General features: G+C 41.2%; 1 protein-coding gene and 2 long non-coding RNA genes across 7 annotated transcripts in view; 2 read left to right on the top strand and 1 right to left on the bottom strand.

The window, feature by feature from the left end:
* The window catches only part of LOC144689824 (uncharacterized), a 58,910-nt gene extending 49,027 nt beyond the window's left edge, over positions 1 to 9,883 (top strand). Inside the window, exon 4 of the long non-coding RNA XR_013578720.1 lies at positions 9,622 to 9,883. This is a non-coding gene — a long non-coding RNA (uncharacterized LOC144689824). The remainder of the gene's footprint in view (positions 1 to 9,621) is intronic.
* ppp1r21 (protein phosphatase 1, regulatory subunit 21) overlaps positions 1 to 11,375 on the bottom strand; it is a 75,778-nt gene extending 64,403 nt beyond the window's left edge. For all 4 annotated transcript variants that reach the window (XM_078557227.1, XM_078557230.1, XM_078557228.1 and 1 more), the window contains exons 1-3: positions 10,801 to 11,375; positions 9,645 to 9,713; positions 6,103 to 6,249 (exon numbers count right to left, since the gene is read on the bottom strand). In XM_078557227.1, coding sequence (XP_078413353.1) covers positions 6,103 to 6,249; positions 9,645 to 9,713; positions 10,801 to 10,854 — 270 coding nt within the window. In that variant the 5' untranslated portion in view covers positions 10,855 to 11,375. The remainder of the gene's footprint in view (positions 1 to 6,102; positions 6,250 to 9,644; positions 9,714 to 10,800) is intronic.
* Positions 11,376 to 11,504: 129 nt separating this feature from the next.
* LOC144689822 (uncharacterized) overlaps positions 11,505 to 19,566 on the top strand; it is a 102,940-nt gene continuing 94,878 nt past the window's right edge. For both annotated transcript variants that reach the window (XR_013578719.1, XR_013578718.1), the window contains exons 1-2: positions 11,505 to 11,669; positions 12,347 to 12,463. This is a non-coding gene — a long non-coding RNA (uncharacterized LOC144689822). The remainder of the gene's footprint in view (positions 11,670 to 12,346; positions 12,464 to 19,566) is intronic.

Genomic DNA, 19,566 nt, shown 5'->3' with positions numbered 1-19,566 from the left:
CCTTCATCACTGCCTCTTTCTTCCCTTGTCAAACTCACCCTTGCTCTTCCCTTTCCTCCCCACCACCACCTGTATTCTCCTCTCCTTTTTGATTGTTACTCCTCCATAGTCCACTTGAATTTAACATTTGACATCAACTACCTATGTGAGATGTCACTAGGATCAACAAAAACAGAATTTACAGACCCACTGCTCACAATATTTTAAATGATAAAAGAATCCAGCGGTGAGACAAGGGGCAGAATCTTCTACCTGTTGGATGGGCCGGTCGGGAGTGGGCGCGGAGCTGATCGCTGCCCGCGATCGGCTGGGTGCCACCATTTTACGTGGGTGGGCTAATTAAGGCCTGCCCAGCGTGACGCGCACCCGGTAGCGCTCAGCACTACCTGTGCAGGCAGGGGGAGAAGGGAGAGTCGGGGTCTGTGCTCTTTTGAGCGTATGTACACGAAAGAGCGCAGAAATCTCTGAGGCACGGAGCTGCCTCAGGGAGGTCAAGATCAAAATGAAAGTTAGAAAAAAAAAAGAATAAAATTATTCAGACATGTTCCCTCATGTGACAGTGTCACATGAACTGGGACATGTTTATCAATTGTCAAAAAAATTATTGAATAAAACCTTCATGAAACCTCATCCCGCCCATGGGCGAGGTTTCATGCAAAACGCGAAGGCCGCTCGGGCTCTTCGCCTGCCCGCCTTAAGGTCGAACGGGCAGCCCTGTCAATTGGCTAAATAATTTCATTAACGGCCTTAACAGTCCTGCGGGCTCGCAGCCAAACAAAAGGTCAGAAATTACGCGCGGTGACGTCAGGAAGCACACCCGAAGTCACCGCGCATCATTTTACGTGTCGGTGTGCAGGGCCCGCCCCTGCACGCCAAAGAGAAACTTGTGCCCAAGGAGAATTATTTTTTTCTTAAACAGCACATATGATAATCTGCACTGCCTGAAAAGGTGGTGGAAATAGATTCGATAATTATTTTCGAAAGGGAATTGGATAAATACTTGAAGGAGCAAAAATATGTCGGGACTCTGGAGAAAGAGGAGTGGGACTAATTGGATGGCTCTTTCAAACAGCCAGCACATGCACAATGGGTGAAACGGCCTCCTTCTGTGCTTCATCACTTAAGATTTTTTGATTGTTCTCTGACAGATCCAATAACTGATACTGAAATAGAATTTAGTTTACAGGTGATTGTTAAGATTATAAATTTGAATGACAAAAACTGGAGGGATCAGGATTGTACAGGAGATTAGATTATGTCCTCGAATTCAAAACTACATGAATTGAGAGCATAATTTTAGCCTTGAAGTGTAACTCCAGGATCCAGAGCTGAAACACTGATCAGAAAGATGTGCAAATTTATCACTGGCTCTGATAGTAAAACAAACATCACATCCTAGAGCTCTGCCAACATCACTCATGTTTCTCTCCTCTTCCCCCAGAAATAAAAGAATAATTTAACTTCCTCTTGGTGTCCTTTGATATTGAAATCAGAAATAATATGTAGAACCGCAAGCAATCTACTACATATGGCCAAGAACAGCAATTCTCAACATGTTACACAAGCCAGGAGGCAAAAAAGAACAAAATAGTTGAATCTTCAGCCACAGGTGACATTAGGGTTATTAGATGGCTATTGTTACCTTATTCTAAATCAGTTTCAAGAATGCACGCACGCTGGTCACCGACTGCCCATTACTTGAAAAATTGAACTACAACCAGTCTTGATGGGAATTTTAGTTTCAGCTACTACCTGTCCTAAGCATGTTGTAATGAGAAAGCCCATCACGGCAATTTGTTCCTATTTAGCATACCATAGCAATGCAGCCAATGCTACCAAGCAGAAACACTGCTGTGAGGCATCTTAAGATTAGACAGATGCGTTCTGTTACCAGGCACACTACTACAGGATAGAAAAAGTAAAGGCAATTTCAGTCACAATTTGGAGGAAAGCAAAAAAACTAAAACTTCCAAAAAACACAAGTACTGTAACATTAAAAGAACACAAGGTCAAAGGAAAAAATGTAGCCTGATAGCTGTGAAGACCAAAGCAAAATGTTTGACACTGGTGGGAAGTCTAACATAATATGGTACTAAATTCTGAAACTTCTTTTCAAAACTGTAAATCCTCATCGTTAGTAATATCCTACTGAATCTATGCTCTTACCTTTCCTATTGCTTCCTCCTGACATGTGCTGTGAAGAGAAAGCCCAAGAGATCCAACAATATGCTGACCATGACATGCAAAGCTTTTTTGAAGCCACCAGGGCCATCAATAGACCACAGTCAAATGGTCCCTTTCACTCACAGGATGGTGTTTCTCTTAAGGATGACAATACCATCTGTCAATGCTAGAAAGAGCGGTTTCAACAACTCCTCAACCATGAATCCACAGTGGCAGCTGATACTCTCCAGGCTATCCCCCTGTACCCTGTGGTAGAATCTATGGGTGAACCACCATCGATGGGACAACTGCAACAAGCAATCAAATAGATGAAAAACAAGAAAGCCTGTTGCCTTGAAGTATTCCTGCAGAGGTCTTCAAAGTTGGTAGGCTTTTGCTCACATTAGACCTCCATGCACTCATCCTATGGATTTGAGAGGAAAAAGAACTCCAACACACCGAGGCTCCAGGAATGCAACAATTGTAACTATCTTCATGAAGGGAGATAAATCATGCTGTGGAAACTATCAAGGTATTTCCCTCTGGTCTGTAGCAGGGAAAATACTGACATGCATCCAGCTGAATTGTCTACTTCCTGTGGCTGAGGAAACCTTCCATAAACACATTGTGGCTTTAGACCTTCCAGAGGAATCTCTGACATGGTCTTTGATGCCAGGCAAATCCAAGAAAAATGTTGAGACCACCACCAGGAACTTGTCATTGTATTCATCATAGTGAGGAGGCCACCACCGATGAGGAGATCCTACAATGGATCGACTACACTAGCTTAGCCTTCTACAAGCTACAGCAGTGAGTGTTGACAACAAAAACAAGTCAACAAAAGACCTAATGTACAAAGCAGCTGCCTTCACCTCATTCTTGTACTGCAGTGAGACCTGGACTGCGAGAGACATAAAGAGCACAAGAGAAATTCCATCAGCGATGAAATCCGCCACATCCTCTGGATTCAATGGGAGGACCGTCGAACAAACACCAGTGTCCTTCTTGAAGCTAGCTCCACAAGCATTCAGGCAACTGGACGCTGTCTGGATAGCCGAAAAGCATCACCCCCGCCTGGTGCTGTTTTCTCAATTCTCAAATGGCCAGTGTTCAGGGGAAGACAAACAAAACACTTCCAAGGCACTCTGAAGCTCTCCTTGAAGCACAGCAGCATTGGCATCAATGACAGAGGAGCTTTCTGCCAATCATTCAAAATAACAACAGCTTGTTCATCAAGCTACATCATGCTTTGAGGCACAACATCTTAATGAGAAGGCAGAACAGCAGCAGAGAAGGAAAGAGAACAAAGCAAATCCTACACTCTGGATCCCACTACCTTGTGAAACATCCTGCCCCATGTGCCAAAGATCTGTGCGTTGAGAATTGGCCTGTTCAGTCACATGAAGATGCATGGCAGAAACTCAGGAATCTTGAATAGACGTCATTCTTGAATCGAGGGCCAGCCATAACGAGTATATCCTTCCTTTATTGGAGTGCCCAAAACAGCACACAATTATTTCAACTGTGATGTAAGGTCTTGTACAAGTTCAACAGTTTGCTTTAAGTTCCTACCAAATTTATGCTACCACCTTTAAAGGCCAGCGTATTTGTACACCAGGATACCTTTGCCTCTCTAATCCATTCAGAACTTTACTGCTTAAGTGTATTTTCTTCCTTTGTTCAGACTTAAATTGCATTTGCCACCTACCTGCTTGGCCAGCGAGCCTATCTATAACCTTCCGCCATCAAACCCATGTGGAGTATCACTCACCACATGTAAAGTTTTATTTGCCCCGCCCCTTTAACCATGAATTCATTCATGTAGTCATTGTCTCTATGAAAAAAGTCTTAACTGTCAGTTTGCCTCAATGGTAACAGTTCAACACAAGTCAGAAGGCACTGTGTTCAAGCTCCATTCCACAACTTCAGCGCATAATCTTAAAATGACACTTCAATAGAGCACAGAGAGCTGCATTGCTAGAATTACTTACTTGCAGGTGAGGTGTTAAACTGAAAGCCCCTAAGTTGTGCGAGACCTGCTTTTATTTTCCGTATAATTTTTTTAAAAAAAAATAATTTAGATGCGGGTATAGGAAACAATCTTGAAATTTAGAGATAATGTTAAAATAAACACAAGACTTGCATTTATGTAAGCACCTTTCACAATCTCAGGACGTTCCAAAGCACTTTAGAGCTAATTAAGTATTTTTGAAGTGTAATCACTGTCGTAACGTCGGGAAGCACAGCAGTTATTTTGCACACAGCAAGATCCCACAAATAGAAATCAACACACGACCAGATAATTTGTTTTACATCTTGGTTAAGGAATAAATAGTGGGCAGGATGCCAGGGAAAACCCCTCATCATCAATAGTGCCATGGGATTTTTATATGTTTTCCTGAGGGGGCAGACAGGGCCTTGGTTTAACACTTCACCTGAAGGAAAGAAAGTAGGAGTTTTCAGAAAGTGAAATGACTTCAGGCAGAGGGACAGGCCAGGTGAATGGGTGTACAGATGTAATTAAAATGTAGATGTATGTGATTGTTTTTGAAGGAAATGCAAGAAGCATGAGTCTATGTTAAAAAAACAAGACACTGAATGAAGGATATTTAAATCAAGAACTTTCAGTACAGATTCAACAGATCATGCCATGGATGGGAAACTATAGTTCTAATGAGAGACTTAAGATACTAGGATTATTTCCACTAGAGCTCAAGGCTGCCAAGGTGAGATTTAGTAGAGCTGAGTAATGAAGAGTTTTGATAGAAGGAATAGATAAGGGCAATTTCCTCTGGTTGAAGAGTCGGTAAGATGGGGTCATCAATTTAAAATAATTCATGAAGTGAGGTTAGGAGAAATGTCTTTACACAAGAGGGCTGCTGGAGCACGGAATCCTATTCTACAAGATGTGGTTGAAACATAACAATTGCTTTTTCTAAGGGAAAAGAATAAATATTTGTTACAGGAAGATAAATGTCTTTGAGGAGACAGAATGGGCAAGTGGGCTTAGTTTTGGATTGCACTAGTGAACAGCTAGCAAATACATTGGACTGAATAGCCTCCTTTACTGTGCTGTAAAATTTAATAGTTTTGATAGTCTTTCAAGTGAGTCAGCATCTTCTATTTTAGATGGGAATCATTTCAACCCAATGTTCAGTTTAAGTTTTCTTTAAATCCTAACATCTTGTATTTTACTACATTACAGATATATAAATGTCCCAAGGTGTGCTGTAGAAGCATTATGAAGCAAAATCAGACACTGAGCCACAGAGATATTAGAACAGATGGTCAAAAGCTTCAGAGTATGAGTGTCCTAAAGGAGGAAAGAGAGGTAGAGAGGAAGAGAGGTTAGGGAAGAAATTCCAGAGCTTGCAGCCATGACAGCTGAATGCAGAGCCGCCAATGGCAGAGCGACTGAAATCAGGAACGTGCAAGAAATCAGAATTAAAGGAGTGCAGATATCTCGTGGAACTGGAGGAGATTGCAGAGATGGGGAGGGCTAAGGTCAAAGATGAAAGTTTTAAAATCAAGGTGTTGCTTAGCAGAGAGTCAATGTAGGTCAGCAAGCAAAAAGAGTGATGGATAAATAGAACTTACTGCAGGTAAGGACACACCAGAATTTGGGATGGCCTTAAAGTTTATGAAGGTTAGAATGTGGGATGTTGACCAGGAGTGCATTGAAATAGTCAAGTCTAAAGGTAACAAAGGCTGCTAACAACTAAATTCTGCTACATTGATTAAAGAGCATTTGGAACAGAGGCAGGAATTATTTTTTTTAAATACAATGAGATGATAAATACAACTAATACATGCAAATATCCACTTGCAAAGGAAAGAGTATGAATATGAAACACATTAATGCTATGCCATCAACTACTCAGTTTCATCAAAATTCAAGAACCTCGGGCCCCAGGAACCTTGCTTCATTCCAGACTGTACCTTGTTCTTCTTGCCCTTGGCCTCAGTAGTTACTAATTCCTCTTGAAGTAGCTCTACACGCTTTGCCAGCTGCTGATTTCGAAAAGTCAGGCTATCCATTTCCTGCTGCAACTTCCTAACACACTGGTCCTTCATCTTCAGCTCCTCCTGTTAGAAGGAAATACTTGTGTATTAAGTCAGTTTAGACAAGAACAGAGTGGGTACAGGATCGTTAAAGACCATTGTATTGTATATGCCTGCAACCAAAGCAAATAAAGGATGATGGATGAATGGAACTTGGTGTAAGTCAGGCAGAGTTTAGGTTTAAACCTTGAGTTTATGAAGGGTGAAAGATGCGAAGCTAGCTAAGAGTGCATTGGAATAGTCAAGTCTACAGGTAACAAAGGCATGAATGAGGGTTTGGCAGATGAACTGAAACAAGAGCAGAATCAGTCAATGTCAGAGGTGGAAATAAGTGGTCTTAGTGATAGTATGAATATGGTCAGAAGCTCAGCTTGGAGTAAAATGTGACGCCAAGGTTGCAAACAGCCTGATTCAGCATCAGACAGTTGCCAGGGAGAGGGGTGCAGTCAGTGGTTAGGGATTCCAAATTTGTTACAAAAGGTGAAGACAATGGCTTCAGTCTTACCAATATTTAGTTGGATGAAATCTCTGCTCAGCCAACAGTGGATGTCGTACAATCAGTCTGAAAACTTAGCCACAGCGGAGGGGTCGAGAGAGGTGGTGGCGGTTGTGAGGTAGAGCTACATGCATGTGTGAACTGATGCTGCGTTTTCAGATGATGTCACCAAAGGACAGCATGTAGATGAGAAATATGAGGAGCCAAGGACAGATCCTTGAGAGAAAGAGGTAACAGTGTAGGAGCAGGAAGAGAAGTGACTGCAGATGATTCTCTAGCTGTGACTGGACAGATAAGAAAGGACCAGGTGAGTGTGGTCCAGCCCAGCTGGACGGCAGTAGAAAGGCATTGGAAGAGGATGGTGTGGTAAAAGGCTGCAGACAGGCCAAGAAGGACAAGGAGGGATAGCTCACCATGTTCGCAGTCACAAAGGATGTCATTTGTGACTTTGATAGGAGCTGCTTTGGCACTGTGGCAGGGCGGAAACCTAGTTGGAGGAATTCAAACATGGAGTTCAAGGAAAGATCTACAGATTTAAGATACCATTGTCAATGATTGGAAAGAAAATGGAGGTCAGAGATAGGGTGGCAGTTTGCAAGGACTGAGGGGGTCAAAGATTTGTTTACTTGAGAGGGGTGATTACAGCAGATTTGAAGGAGAGGGGGACAGTACCTGAGGCGTGAGAACTGTTCACAATATCAGGTAACATGGGGGCCAGGAAGGAAAAGTGAGTAGTTAGCAGTTTAGCAGCAATCAGGTCGACAGAACAGGAGATGGATCTCATGGACAAGATAAACTTGGAGAGGACAGGAGGGGAGATAATAGAAAAACAAAAGAAAAATGCAAGTTAAGGGCTAAGACAGGAGAACCTGAGAGGAAGTTTGGCCAGTTGGGCAGGGAAAGAAAGGGAAGCAGTAGAAGCAATTAACCAATGGTCTCAAACTTAAGTGATAAAGAAGTTTGAGCTTGGTGCACTTGCCGTTGGAGGTGAGGGTGGAGGAGGCAGGGGAAAGGGGTTTAAGATGGTTTGCAGTAGAGGAAGAAAGATGGGGTTATCTTTGAATCACGATAGTGAGTAGTTTTGAAAGATGAGTAGGAACCGACTGTGCTTTATATGGTCCAGCCAGTTCTCTCCCTGTGTCTCTGATGCCTGTGAGGTCCCCCTCCACTCCACCAGGTGAAAACAAGTAATATGATTCTTAACTTAGCTCCTAGTAGGAAAGGTCGTACAAAGATGCTTATAAATGAAAGTTCTGCCCCATTACAATGGTTGACAGTGTAGTAGGAAATGCCCCCAAGCTTGCATTAAAGTAAATTGAATAAAATGCAATAATATTTATATAGCACCTTTATCGTAATAAATTGCTCCAAGGTTCTACACAGGAGTGTTATAAAGCAAAATTAGACACTGAGCCATGTAAAGTGACATTAGGACAATTGCCTAAAAGCTCAAAGAAGTAGTTTTTACAGAGTGTTTTAAATGAATTTGGAGAGATAGAGAATTGAAGAGTTTAGGGAGGGAATTTCAGAGCTTGGAGGTTAGGCAGCTGAAAGCTCAGTTACAAATGGTGGGGAAGTTAAAACTGGGATGCTCAATAGGCTAGAATTAGAGGATATTTCAGAGGGGTGTGGGGGTGGAGGGGATTACAGGGATAGGAAGGGCAGAGGTCACGGAGGGATTTGAAAGCAACTTTGAGAATTTTAAAATCAAGGCGTTGCTTGACCTGGAGCCAATAAAGCTCAGTGAGGGGTGATAGGTGTATGGAGCTTGGTGCAAGTAGTGACATGGACAGCAAAGTTTTGGATGACCTCAAGATTACAGAGGGTAGAATGTGGGAGACCAGCCAGGAGTCACAGGCATTTACTCTGTATCCGATCCATAAAATACCATGCTGAGAAAGGGTGATGCTATGTACATTATTTCCCCCAAAACAGGAATTCTTGACCACATATCTTCATTCTAAAAATAATTTTGGTTCAAGATCTGACAAACATTAAGGAGGCTGGGGTCTAATTAAATTTCGTTGAAAAACATGTTCACTATTGGTCAAGCATGGCAAAGGACATGGAATATCATAACATTTTGTTACAAAATCTTGGGGTCCATTGTTTTTTTTTAAAAAAGTCTCACAAGAAAGACATAGGAGCTGGTCACTAACTAATTAAACAAAGAAAGAAAGAATTGAAGAGCTATCAATGGTAAGATATTTTTCTACCATTCTAGTTTGTTCAATTTTATGAATTTCCAGACTCTGGTATAGGAAACAGTTACAAAGGTTGTGATAACCATTAAAAAAAAACTTATGTTTATATAGTACCTTTCACAGCAAAAATCCCAAACAACAATCGGGCAACCGGATAATTTGTTTTAACGCTCTTATCTGAGGGATAAATATTGGCCAGTGCACCAGAGACACCTGACCTGCTGAATCACTCCTGCGTATTCCAAATTTACATTAAGCTTTTGTATTGAGTTCTTCCTGCTTCTCTCTGCTTCCCACTGTGCCACAAACATTCAGGAATGTATTGCTCAGTTAATAAATGTATTTATAATTTGAATATAATTTACATTAGGTCAACGTGTACTTATTTAAGATTAATGTCCTGTAGCTAAGGGAGTCCAGGATTGCTGGACTTGCCATTTTCTGATTCACTCAATTTGATCATTTTCTACTGAATCAGGGCCAGGAAGGTTCAACTAGATGTTACAAAAAAAATGATCTTATTGTATATGCACAGCTTTAATTTAATTTAATTGAATAATTTAATCACTGAAAATCTGCAAAACAATGCACCTGCTTAAGCAACAAGATTTAAATGAAGTTGTATCATTTAGACCTAAAGTTGGTCTGGAAGACAGACATCAAATGTTGTAACATTACTGTATTTACATCTCACAGATGGAAGAGGCTCTAGACTGTACCTTTAAAGATGTGCCTTGGCCTTGTTCATCCACAACAGCCTTCTTCAGTACTTGGTTCTGAGCCCGAAGCTGAAACATTTCAAGTGGTTAATATTTTATCATGAGAATTCTAAACAATAATTCCAGCAAACATTACTTTAACAAGCTATAAATTCTGTTTCATTGATTTTTTTTTTTTAGAAATGATGTGACATAAAGCATTTTAATGTATCATAATGTTGCAATAAAGTGATAGATTTAATTTCTCGTGTAGCTGCCAATTCAAAACATGTTCAAATTATTGAAGACAAAAATACTAGAAATAGTGTTCACAAATAATTCCTTTAATCAGTGAAACATAAAGAATATAAAAGCTTCTGGTATAAAAGTTATATCAATCTTTAATTAAACATATTACTTGGCTAGGAGTTTTATATCACCTCCCTTGTTTGAGCACCTTGTTTCATTTCTATTGCATAGAAAACGGACAACCTGTACTGCTGAACATCTAAAATTGTTTCCATCACTACCCTACTACTGAGGTCTGTAACTTCAACCTGGTGTTATTTAGCCGAAAATACACCCATGCTTGAAAGGTGCTTTGACAATTTAACTGCATTCTAAAATATCATTCTATTACATGAACCTTAGCTCAAACGAAAGGTTACACAGTCCAAACATTAGTAACTTGTTCACACACAAAAACAAAAATTGCTGCAAAAACTCAGCAGGTCTGACAGCATCTGTGGAGAGAAAGACAGAGTTAACGTTTCGAGTCCGTATGACTCTTCTCCAGAACTAAAGAGTAGAAAATGAGTTAATTAGTAACTTGTTTATTTTTCTTTAGAGATGCTGTGTATTTCCAGTACTTAGATTTTGTAATTCCTACATAATCCTCAGTATAAGGCTCAGAAGTAGCAAACTTTAGCAGTGACTTATTATGAACAACATGGTTTGCGATTGCCAGTTTTTAAAAAATACTGCATACATTATATGTTAATGGCAATTTACAAACCAAATCAAATTTCGCAAATCACACGCGTATGCATTCCATAGTTCAAAGAAGGGTAGAGCCGGAAAGATTGCTTGCTCCAAATTGACAGCATTTCAAAAAAAATAGGAGAAATAATGAAGAAAAAAAACAACACAAATCAGCACAGCAGCCAAACAACCACACCTTGGAGTACTCCTGTGCAAGTTTCTGATACTTGGCTTGCAAATCTGCGGCCATGGTTGGCAAGTGGCTGAAGAAGGGTCGACGGATGCTTGCAGGGGTCGGGCAGCGCCTGGCTCATCACTCGGCGGAGCTGGGGGGTTGGGTGGGGGAAGTCCCGGGAGCTGGTCGCCGTCTCTCACACGGATAGCGACATCAAAATAATTTTGCAAGAGAGGGGGCGGGAGGGCGGTTAGTCAGCGACCAGGGCTGGGTGACAGACAGTGATAAATTGTTTATTTCTCCGACCTCCCCACTCTGTCCGCCAGCAATTAACTGACTGACTGACCCTTCGGCCAGTCCAACCCTAGAGTTGCCCCCTTCGGACCAATTGACCGGCCATAGACATAGACAATTCCCGCCTCTGATTTTTTTTTTGGCCTTGGCCAACGCCCGGAGAATACGCGTTAAAGGGACTTAATTCCTCTCATCGGCCAGCAGATAGGATGCAGCCACAACAAGTAGAGGTACAGAGAGGAACTCGGTGCCAAGGCCCACTTCAACCCTCCCAGCGACGCGCCGACTACTTCCGGCTCCGCGAGTCGCTTCAAAAGGCCGACACGCAAACCGCGTGGACGTCACCGCGTCTGCACACCCCCCCTCCCCCACCTTCCGGCGGTGGCGCCATGGCAACAGGATCACGTGGGACGCGGCGGCTTCCCACGTGACGGCGATCGGGGCGAACCGAGTTGCCGTGACAACAGGCTTGAGGCGAGACTCCACAGACCTGGAGATCAAAGTAAGAAATAAACCATTAAAAGTTTAGAAAGAAGGATCTTACGATGCGGCATGTGTGAATTCAAAACAGCAAAATTGCTGGAAATATATACCAGGTAAGCCCACTTGTGAAAGAAGTAAAATAATTCAGAAATCTTTTGGAGTTACTAAATGGTGATTGTGTTTTATTGGGGCAGATGCCACCGGTTTTTTATTATTTATTGTGTTGTTCTATTTTCAATATATATCAGTACAAATGCACCAAATTTAATTTATTCCCAGCTCCTTAACAATGAGCAGTGATACCCTTCAATGTACAGCTTTGTTATATGTCCTTTATCAGTCGTGGGTTTTCCTTGATTTCGCAAACAGTGACATTGTAACAGTTGGAGGCAGTTGCTCCCTTTCCCAGAAGAAATGAAAACCGAGAAGGCCGGTCAGGCAGCAGCTGTGGAGAGAGAAAAGTTAATGTTTCAGGTCGATGATCTTTCATCAGCACTGGAAAAAGTTAGATTTGTTGTTAAAGTTACCAGCTGCTGATCAGAGCCTCTTCTTTTGAAAATCATTAAGACCTGTCCCACTTACCATTCTTTTATTCGTTAAAAGTAAAGTTTTAGACCAAAGAAAACTTTCAGGTGAGCTGTGGCAGAATCACCACTCTATTACACTGCCAATTGTCAGTTTTGCTATGTGTAATTGAGGCTCTAAGGCTGGAAATCACTATTAAGAACTCATTGTGACTACACATGTACTTTATATCAATTTTAATACTTTGAATTTATATGTTTAATAGCTAATATCCTGTGATGTTGCACGTAATGCCTTTAACAAAGTGAAGGGGCCCATAACAAAGAGCTGATGAGAGGGTTTGACAAGGAGGAGGACATAGGAGAGAGGCATGGAGCAAAAGGTGAGTAAAGGTGGATTTAGGGAGATGGATAGAGAGGGAAATAGGGAGAAGGAGGAGAATGGATGTTGGTCAGTGGGATGGGCGAACAGCTTCACTGGGCCTGTGGAGGAAGGGAGCAGTAGTCTAGGAATAATTACCCTGCTGAGTTAGGTGTAGAAGGAACACGAATCAGGACTGATCCTTTGGGAGAGGAACCAATAGGAAAATGCTGCTCCTGTAGAGCAGGCTGGGCTTGAAAAAATTCATTTGTTATGGGTGGAAGGACAAATTAATTCTTAGTGGGATAGAAAATGAACTGGACGCGTTGGGATGAAAGGAACACTGACCAAACATAACCAATGAAATGTTGTTCAGTGTTGTTGTTTGCATGGGCCAAGATGTGGCTCAGAGGAGGAGGAGGAAGCTAACTGATTATTGTTAGCTCAGGGACAAAGAGAGATTGGTGAAGCAATCTGGAATTGTATCCAGCCTCTTGGTGAGTCTGGTGAGTAGACTAAGGGGTAAACCAGTTCTTTGGGGTAAAAAGAAAATAAAAGAAAGACTAGCAATTATATAATGCTATTCACAACCTCTGGATGTCTCAAAGTGCTATACAAGCAATGAAGGTACTTTTGAAGTGTAGCCACTGTTGTATAGAAAATGTAAATAGCAAAAGGAGTTAATATGAGCAGGTGATTGGGCTGGAATCAGAGAATGTTGGGAGAGGGGTTGCAGATGAAATGCTTTGAAGCAGAGACAACTGGAGTTTTGTGCAAGGAAGTCAGAGAGTCAGAGTCATTGTGGCACAGAAGGAGGTCATTTGGCCAATCAAGACCATTCCGGCTCTCAGAGCAATCCAGTCAGTCCCATTCCCCTGCTCTATACTTGTAGCCCTGCAAGTTTATTTCCATCAAATGCTCATCCAATTTCCTTTATGTAAACCTGTCAATATTGTACACCTCTATCAAATCTCCCCTCAACCTCTTTTGCTCCAAGGAGAACAGCCCCAACTTCTCCAATCTCGGTAGAGAACTGTAATGGGGCTGCCTTTAAGACCATAAGGTCATAAGAAATAGGAGCTGGAGTAGGCCATTTGGCCCATTAAATTTGCTCTGCCATTTAACAAGATCATGGCTGATATGATTGTGGCTTTAACTCCACTTCCCTGCCTGCCCACTATATCCCTTGACTCCTTTGTAGTTCAAAAATCTGTCTCACTCAACCTTGAATATATTCATTGGCCCTGCCTCCACTGCTTATTGAGGAAAAGAATTCCAAAGACTAATGACCCTCTGAGAGAAGAAATTTCTCCTTATCTTCTTCTTAAATGGGAGATTCCTTATTTTTAAACTGTGTCCCCTGGTTCTAGGTTCCCCCACAAGGGGAAACATCCTCTCAGTATCTACCCTATCAAGTCCCTTCAGAATCCTATACATTTCAATAAGATCACCTTTCATTCTTTTAAACTCCAACCTGATCAATCTTTCCACATAAGATAGCCCCTTCAATCCAGGAATAAGCCTAGTGAACCTTCTCTGATCTGCTTCCAATGCAAGTATATCCCTCCTTAAGTAAGGAGACCAAAACTGTACACAGTATGCTAGGTGTGGTCTCACCAATGCACTGTACAATTGTAGCAAGACTTCCCTACTTTAATACTCCATCCCCCTTGCATTAAAGGTCAACATTCCATTTGTCTTCCTAATTACTTGCTGTACCTGCATGCTAACTTTTCGTGATTCATGTACAAGGACACCTAGATCCCTATGTACTGAGGCATTCTGCAGTCTCTCTTCAATTAAATAATATTCTGCTTTTCTTATCTTCTGCCAAGGTGGACAAATTCACATTTTCCCACATTATACTCCACCTGTCAATTTTTTTCCCATTCGCTTAACCTATCTATATCCCTTTGCAGACTCTACATATCCTCCTCACAATCTGATTTCCTACCTATCTTTGTATCATCGGCAAATTTGGCTACAATACAGTCAGTCCCTTCATCCATGTCATTAATATCGATCATAAATAGTTGAGGCTCCAACACTGATCCCTGTGGCATTTCACTAGTTACAGTTTGCAAACCTGAAAATGATCCATTTATCCAAACTTTCTGCTTCCTGTTAGTTCGCCAACCCCCATCCTGCTAAAAATCACTCACAACGCCATTAGTTTTCATCTTGTGCAGTATGGCACCTTTTTAAATGCCTTTTGGAAATCCAAATATGTATCTACTGGTTTCCCTTTATCTACCCTGTTTCTTACATCCTCAAAGAAAATTTGTCAAACAAATTTCCCTTTCACAAAACCATGTTGACCCAGCCTCCTTAATAATGGGTTCCAGTATTTTCCCAATGACAGATGTTGGGCTAACTGGCTTTTGTCTTCCTCCTTTCTTGAATAGAGGTGTACATTTGCAGTTTGTCCATCCACTGGGATCTTTTTGGAATCTGGGGAATTTTGGAAGATTAAAACCAATGCATCCACTGTTCTCGGTAGCCACCTCTAAAATGCCGGCCATCAGGTCCATGGGACTTTTCAGCCTTTAGTCCCATTAGTTTTCACAGCACTTTTTCTCTAGTGATTGTTTTAAGTTCTTCCATCCTTTTTGTGTCTTGTTTTCTATTATTCTTGGGATGGTTTTTATGTCTTCTACTGTGAAGACACATACAAAATATTTGTTCAAAGTCTCTGCCATTTCCTCGTTTCTCATTATTAATTCCCCTCTAAGGGACCAATGCTCAATTTAGCTACTCTTTTTATTTTTATATATTTGTAGAAGCTTTTACTGTCTGTTTTTATATATCATACTAGTTTGCTCTCATACTCTAATTTCTCTCTTTTTTAAGTCATCCTTTGCTGGTTTCTAAAATTTTCCCAATCGTCTGGGCTACAACTAATCTTTGCAGCATTGTATGCCTTTTCTTTCAATTTGGTACCAACTTATACTTACATATACCAACGTAGCTGCTTGCTGAAAAAAACAAGGTTCAAAAACCTAGGTTGCTGTACAATGACACTCAGTGGTCACAGTCTGCAACTGAAACAAAAACAAAAATACCTGGAAAAACTCAGCAGGTCTGACAGCATCTGCGGAGAGGAATACCGTTAACGTTTTGAGTCCGTATGGCTCTTCACCAGAACTAAGGAGAAATAGAAGGGGGTGGGGGGGACAGGTAGAGCTGGATAGAGGACCAGTGATAGGTGGAGATTGCCAAAAGATGTCATAGACAAAAGGACAAAGAGGTGTTGACGGTGGTGATATTAGCTAAGAATTGTGCTAATGGTGACATTAAGGGTAGAAAGCAGGACGAGCAAGGTACAGATAGCCCTGGTGGGGGTGGGGTGGGGTGGGGTGGGGGGAAGGGATTGAAATAGGCTTAAAGGTAGAGATAAAACAATGGATGGGAATACATTTAAAAATAATAGAAATAGGTGAGAAAAGAAAAAAATATATAAATTATTGGAAAAAGGGGGTTCGGAAAGGGGGTGGGGATGGAGGAGAGAGTTCATGATCTAAAGTTGTTGAACTCAATATTCAGCCCGACTGTTCAACAGCTTTAGATCATGAGACACACCTAAAGGTACTGCAATTAAACACCGGCACTCCTTAAAAATATATAAATTTTCAAAAAGCATGACCAACCCAGATGCCAGAATAACCTCCAAACCTACAGGAAGAACCAGCAGTGACCGAGCCTACCACTCGTCCAACAGTAGTGCGAATGAGATATAGAAGGCCTCCAGACAACCCAAACCTTTGAATTCAATGACGGAAAGTGGGGAGATGTGGTAGTGATAATGTAATGATGACAATGTAAATGTATGGAAGTAATAATAATGTAAGACATAAGATAAACTATAATCACAAAATGTATTGGATAAAGACTTGGGGGAGGTGTAGTATAAGGGTTGGCACCTATAGAGTTAATGTGTGACTGAGTACAGAACTGCCCACACAGTGATGTAAGACAGCACATAACCCACACTCCGGGTCAGTCTAGTGTTGAACAGAGCCATGTGTACCAGCAAACATGGAGACAGATCCAAGCTTGTACCCTTCACTGTATATTTGTAAATAGTTCTGAGAGTCAATAAAGACTTACAGTTAACCTACATATGGCAACAAAGACTTCAGATCTACTGAACTGTAACCAATACCCTACAACAGTATCCTCCTCAATTGTCCTAAGAAATTTATTACCATCCTCCACTTATTCCATGATGACATGCAAGCCATGGTCCTCTCCAACAAAACCACCACAAACTCTATCTCAGTGAAGACTGGGGTAAACAAGCTTGTGTCATTGCACCCAGCCCTCTTCTCCATGTTCCTTATTGCAATACTGTACCTCATCTCCAGCAAATTACCCACAGGCTTGAAGATATTCTACAAAACAGACAGGAAACTGTTCAAAGCTAAAATCGCCCCAACCTCAGTTGTTGAGCTTCAGTATGCAGATGACGCTTGTGTATATGCTCATTCAGAAACTGGGCTCCAGATCATTGTTGATTCCTTTTCTGAAGCATAGGAGAAAATGGACCTTTCACGAAACACCTGGAAAACTAAAATCCTCCTCCAACCAGCTCCCAAAGCACAACATCTTCCCCCATCGATTTAGATTCATGGTGAGATCCTGTGGACCATTTTTGATATCTTGGAAGCATCCTTTTGACAAAGGCAGGCATTGCGGGGTGATGAAAAATTTTGTTGTCAATGAGCCAGCTTAGCCCTCAAGCAACTGAGGAAAAGAGCATTTGAGGATCACAATCTCAAACCTGAGAATAAGGCCATGGTTTACTGGGCAGCAATGATCCCCACACTCAGATATACTTCAGAGACTTGGACAATCTACAGCAGGCACCTCAAAACACTGGAGAAGTACCACCAGTGCTGCCTTTGCAAAATCTTCCTAATCTGGTGACAAGAAAGGCGGTCCAACAGCAATGTCCTCTCCCAAGCCCAACATCGAGGTGTTAAATACTCAAAATCAGCTCTGTTGGACAAGATATGTTATTTGTATGCCTGACGTCAGCAACTGTTCCACTCTGATCTCCAGGGGAACAATGGAAACACTTTAGGGATATCCATGAAGAGATCAAACATCCCTACTGATTTATGGGAGTTTCTGATTTTATGACAAAGCAAGATAAAGAATGTTCATTCGGGAAGGCACCGAATACATCAAGAGACCTCGTTGGGAGCAAACGGAGGCAAAGTTGAGGCATTGGAGAAAGTGCTCAATCCTCCAAATCACTCATCTACCGAACTCTTTGAGCACCACCAACTCGCATGCGGCAGAGTCTGCAGATCACACATTGGACTTAACAGCCATCTCAGAACCCATTGAACCCAAGTGGAAACAACCCATCCTTGATCCCAAAGGACTGCCTTTGGAGAAGAGTTTTATGCCCTTGTTTTGATTTGGCTTGACCCTATTAATTATGCGTCAGCTTTGGCTCAGTGTTCGAATGCTCATTTCTGAATCAAAAGTTTATGAATTTGAACCCCATTGCAAAACCTTGAATGCATAATGTAGGTAGACACTTAAGTGCAGTATTGAGAGACTTTCAGATGAGATCCTCCCAGTACGCAGTATCCGCAACATTTAATCCTGAATCAACACCACAAAAATAAATGATCTGGTAATTTATCTCATTGTTGTTTGAGAGGACATGCTTTGTGTGGAGTGGCTGCCACATTTGACTATTTGACCATATTTAAAAAGTACTTAATGGGCTGTGAAGTGCTTTGAGATATCCTTACAATATGAAGGTACTATATAATTGGAGGCTCAATCTTACCTGCTGGCCTTTACAAGGATGTATCACTAGATGGCTCTCTAACTGCAATCCTGACTGCTTCAAAGCAAAATAATTGTTTTCATCCTGATAGATGCAGTATTGTAATAGACTTTTCTTTTCAATGTTATCATCCATTTTTCTTTGTGCAATAGTTAATTTGTAGTCCACAATGGCAAAATATGTTCTTGTATCAAAATGCAAACAAGTTCAAACTCCAGGTTAAGGTTAAATTGATCTAGAATTTGAACAGTTTTTTTTAAGAGGGTTGTATACTAATAATTTATATTGCAGTATTTCCTCTGGAATCAGCACTATAATATTACCAACATAGTCTGCACATCTTTGGAAGCAGAAATTTGATTTGCAAGATGTTTTATTCACAGTCCCTGGAAACAAAGCCCCATCACTGCCATTTGATGTCGTGTCTGCCATTTTTTTCAGGCCTATACACCCAATTCCTGAGGCACTCTAAATTCCATATATACAAAATACAAGGTCATGAACATCAGTATTTTCAAAAAGATGAATTTCCGTGCAGGACATTTTTAATGCTTTTGAATTTTAGGGGCCATCTCAGTCTCCAGTACCTGCCTCCCAAGCCCAGTACAAATTGGAGCTTCACCGCACAGCTATGAGCTGGCAGGCTCCTTTACAAAATCATTGAAAAATATCTAGAAAGTTTACCTTGAACACTAAAAGGCGGACTATTTTTCCCCCCAGTCAGGCTAAAGTTGCCAACCCTCCAGGATTATCCTGGAACTTCCAGGAGTGAAAGATTAAACACCTGGATTCTGCAACAAGCAAGCTGGGGGGAAAAATACAAAAATAATTGTGTTTTTCTTTAACACTTTGTTTATTAGTAAAAATACTGAAGATGGAGGGTTTGAAGAAGTGGACAGGGTAGTTTGAGGTGGGAGGTCTTGATATGACACCTCTAGGAATACATCAAACCAGACTAGGCAAACTTAATCCAGGACCAAATTAACACACACACAATTTTCTTCTACTTATTCACAGGATGTGGACATTAATGACAAAACAAGCATGAATTAGGTTTGAGAAGGTGGTGGTGCATTACTTCATTGACAGTTGAGTGGCTTGCTAGGCTATTCCAGGAAGTAGTTAAGAGTTAACCACATTGAGTGAGTCTGGAGTCACATATGCATCAGTCATGACAAGGACAGCAGAATTCCCTCCCGAAAGGATATTAGACCAGATTAGTTTTTACAACAATCCAATGGTTTCATGGTCACCATTACTGATACTAGCTTTTTACTCTTTTGATTAAACCAGTTAAACTAAATTAAAGAAAATGAAGG

Source organism: Cetorhinus maximus, chromosome 14, assembly GCF_964194155.1.
Source record: "Cetorhinus maximus chromosome 14, sCetMax3.hap1.1, whole genome shotgun sequence".
NCBI classification, from domain to species: domain Eukaryota; kingdom Metazoa; phylum Chordata; class Chondrichthyes; order Lamniformes; family Cetorhinidae; genus Cetorhinus; species Cetorhinus maximus.
Note: the sequence above shows the minus strand (reverse complement) of the source record. Positions and strands in the feature narration are given on the sequence as shown.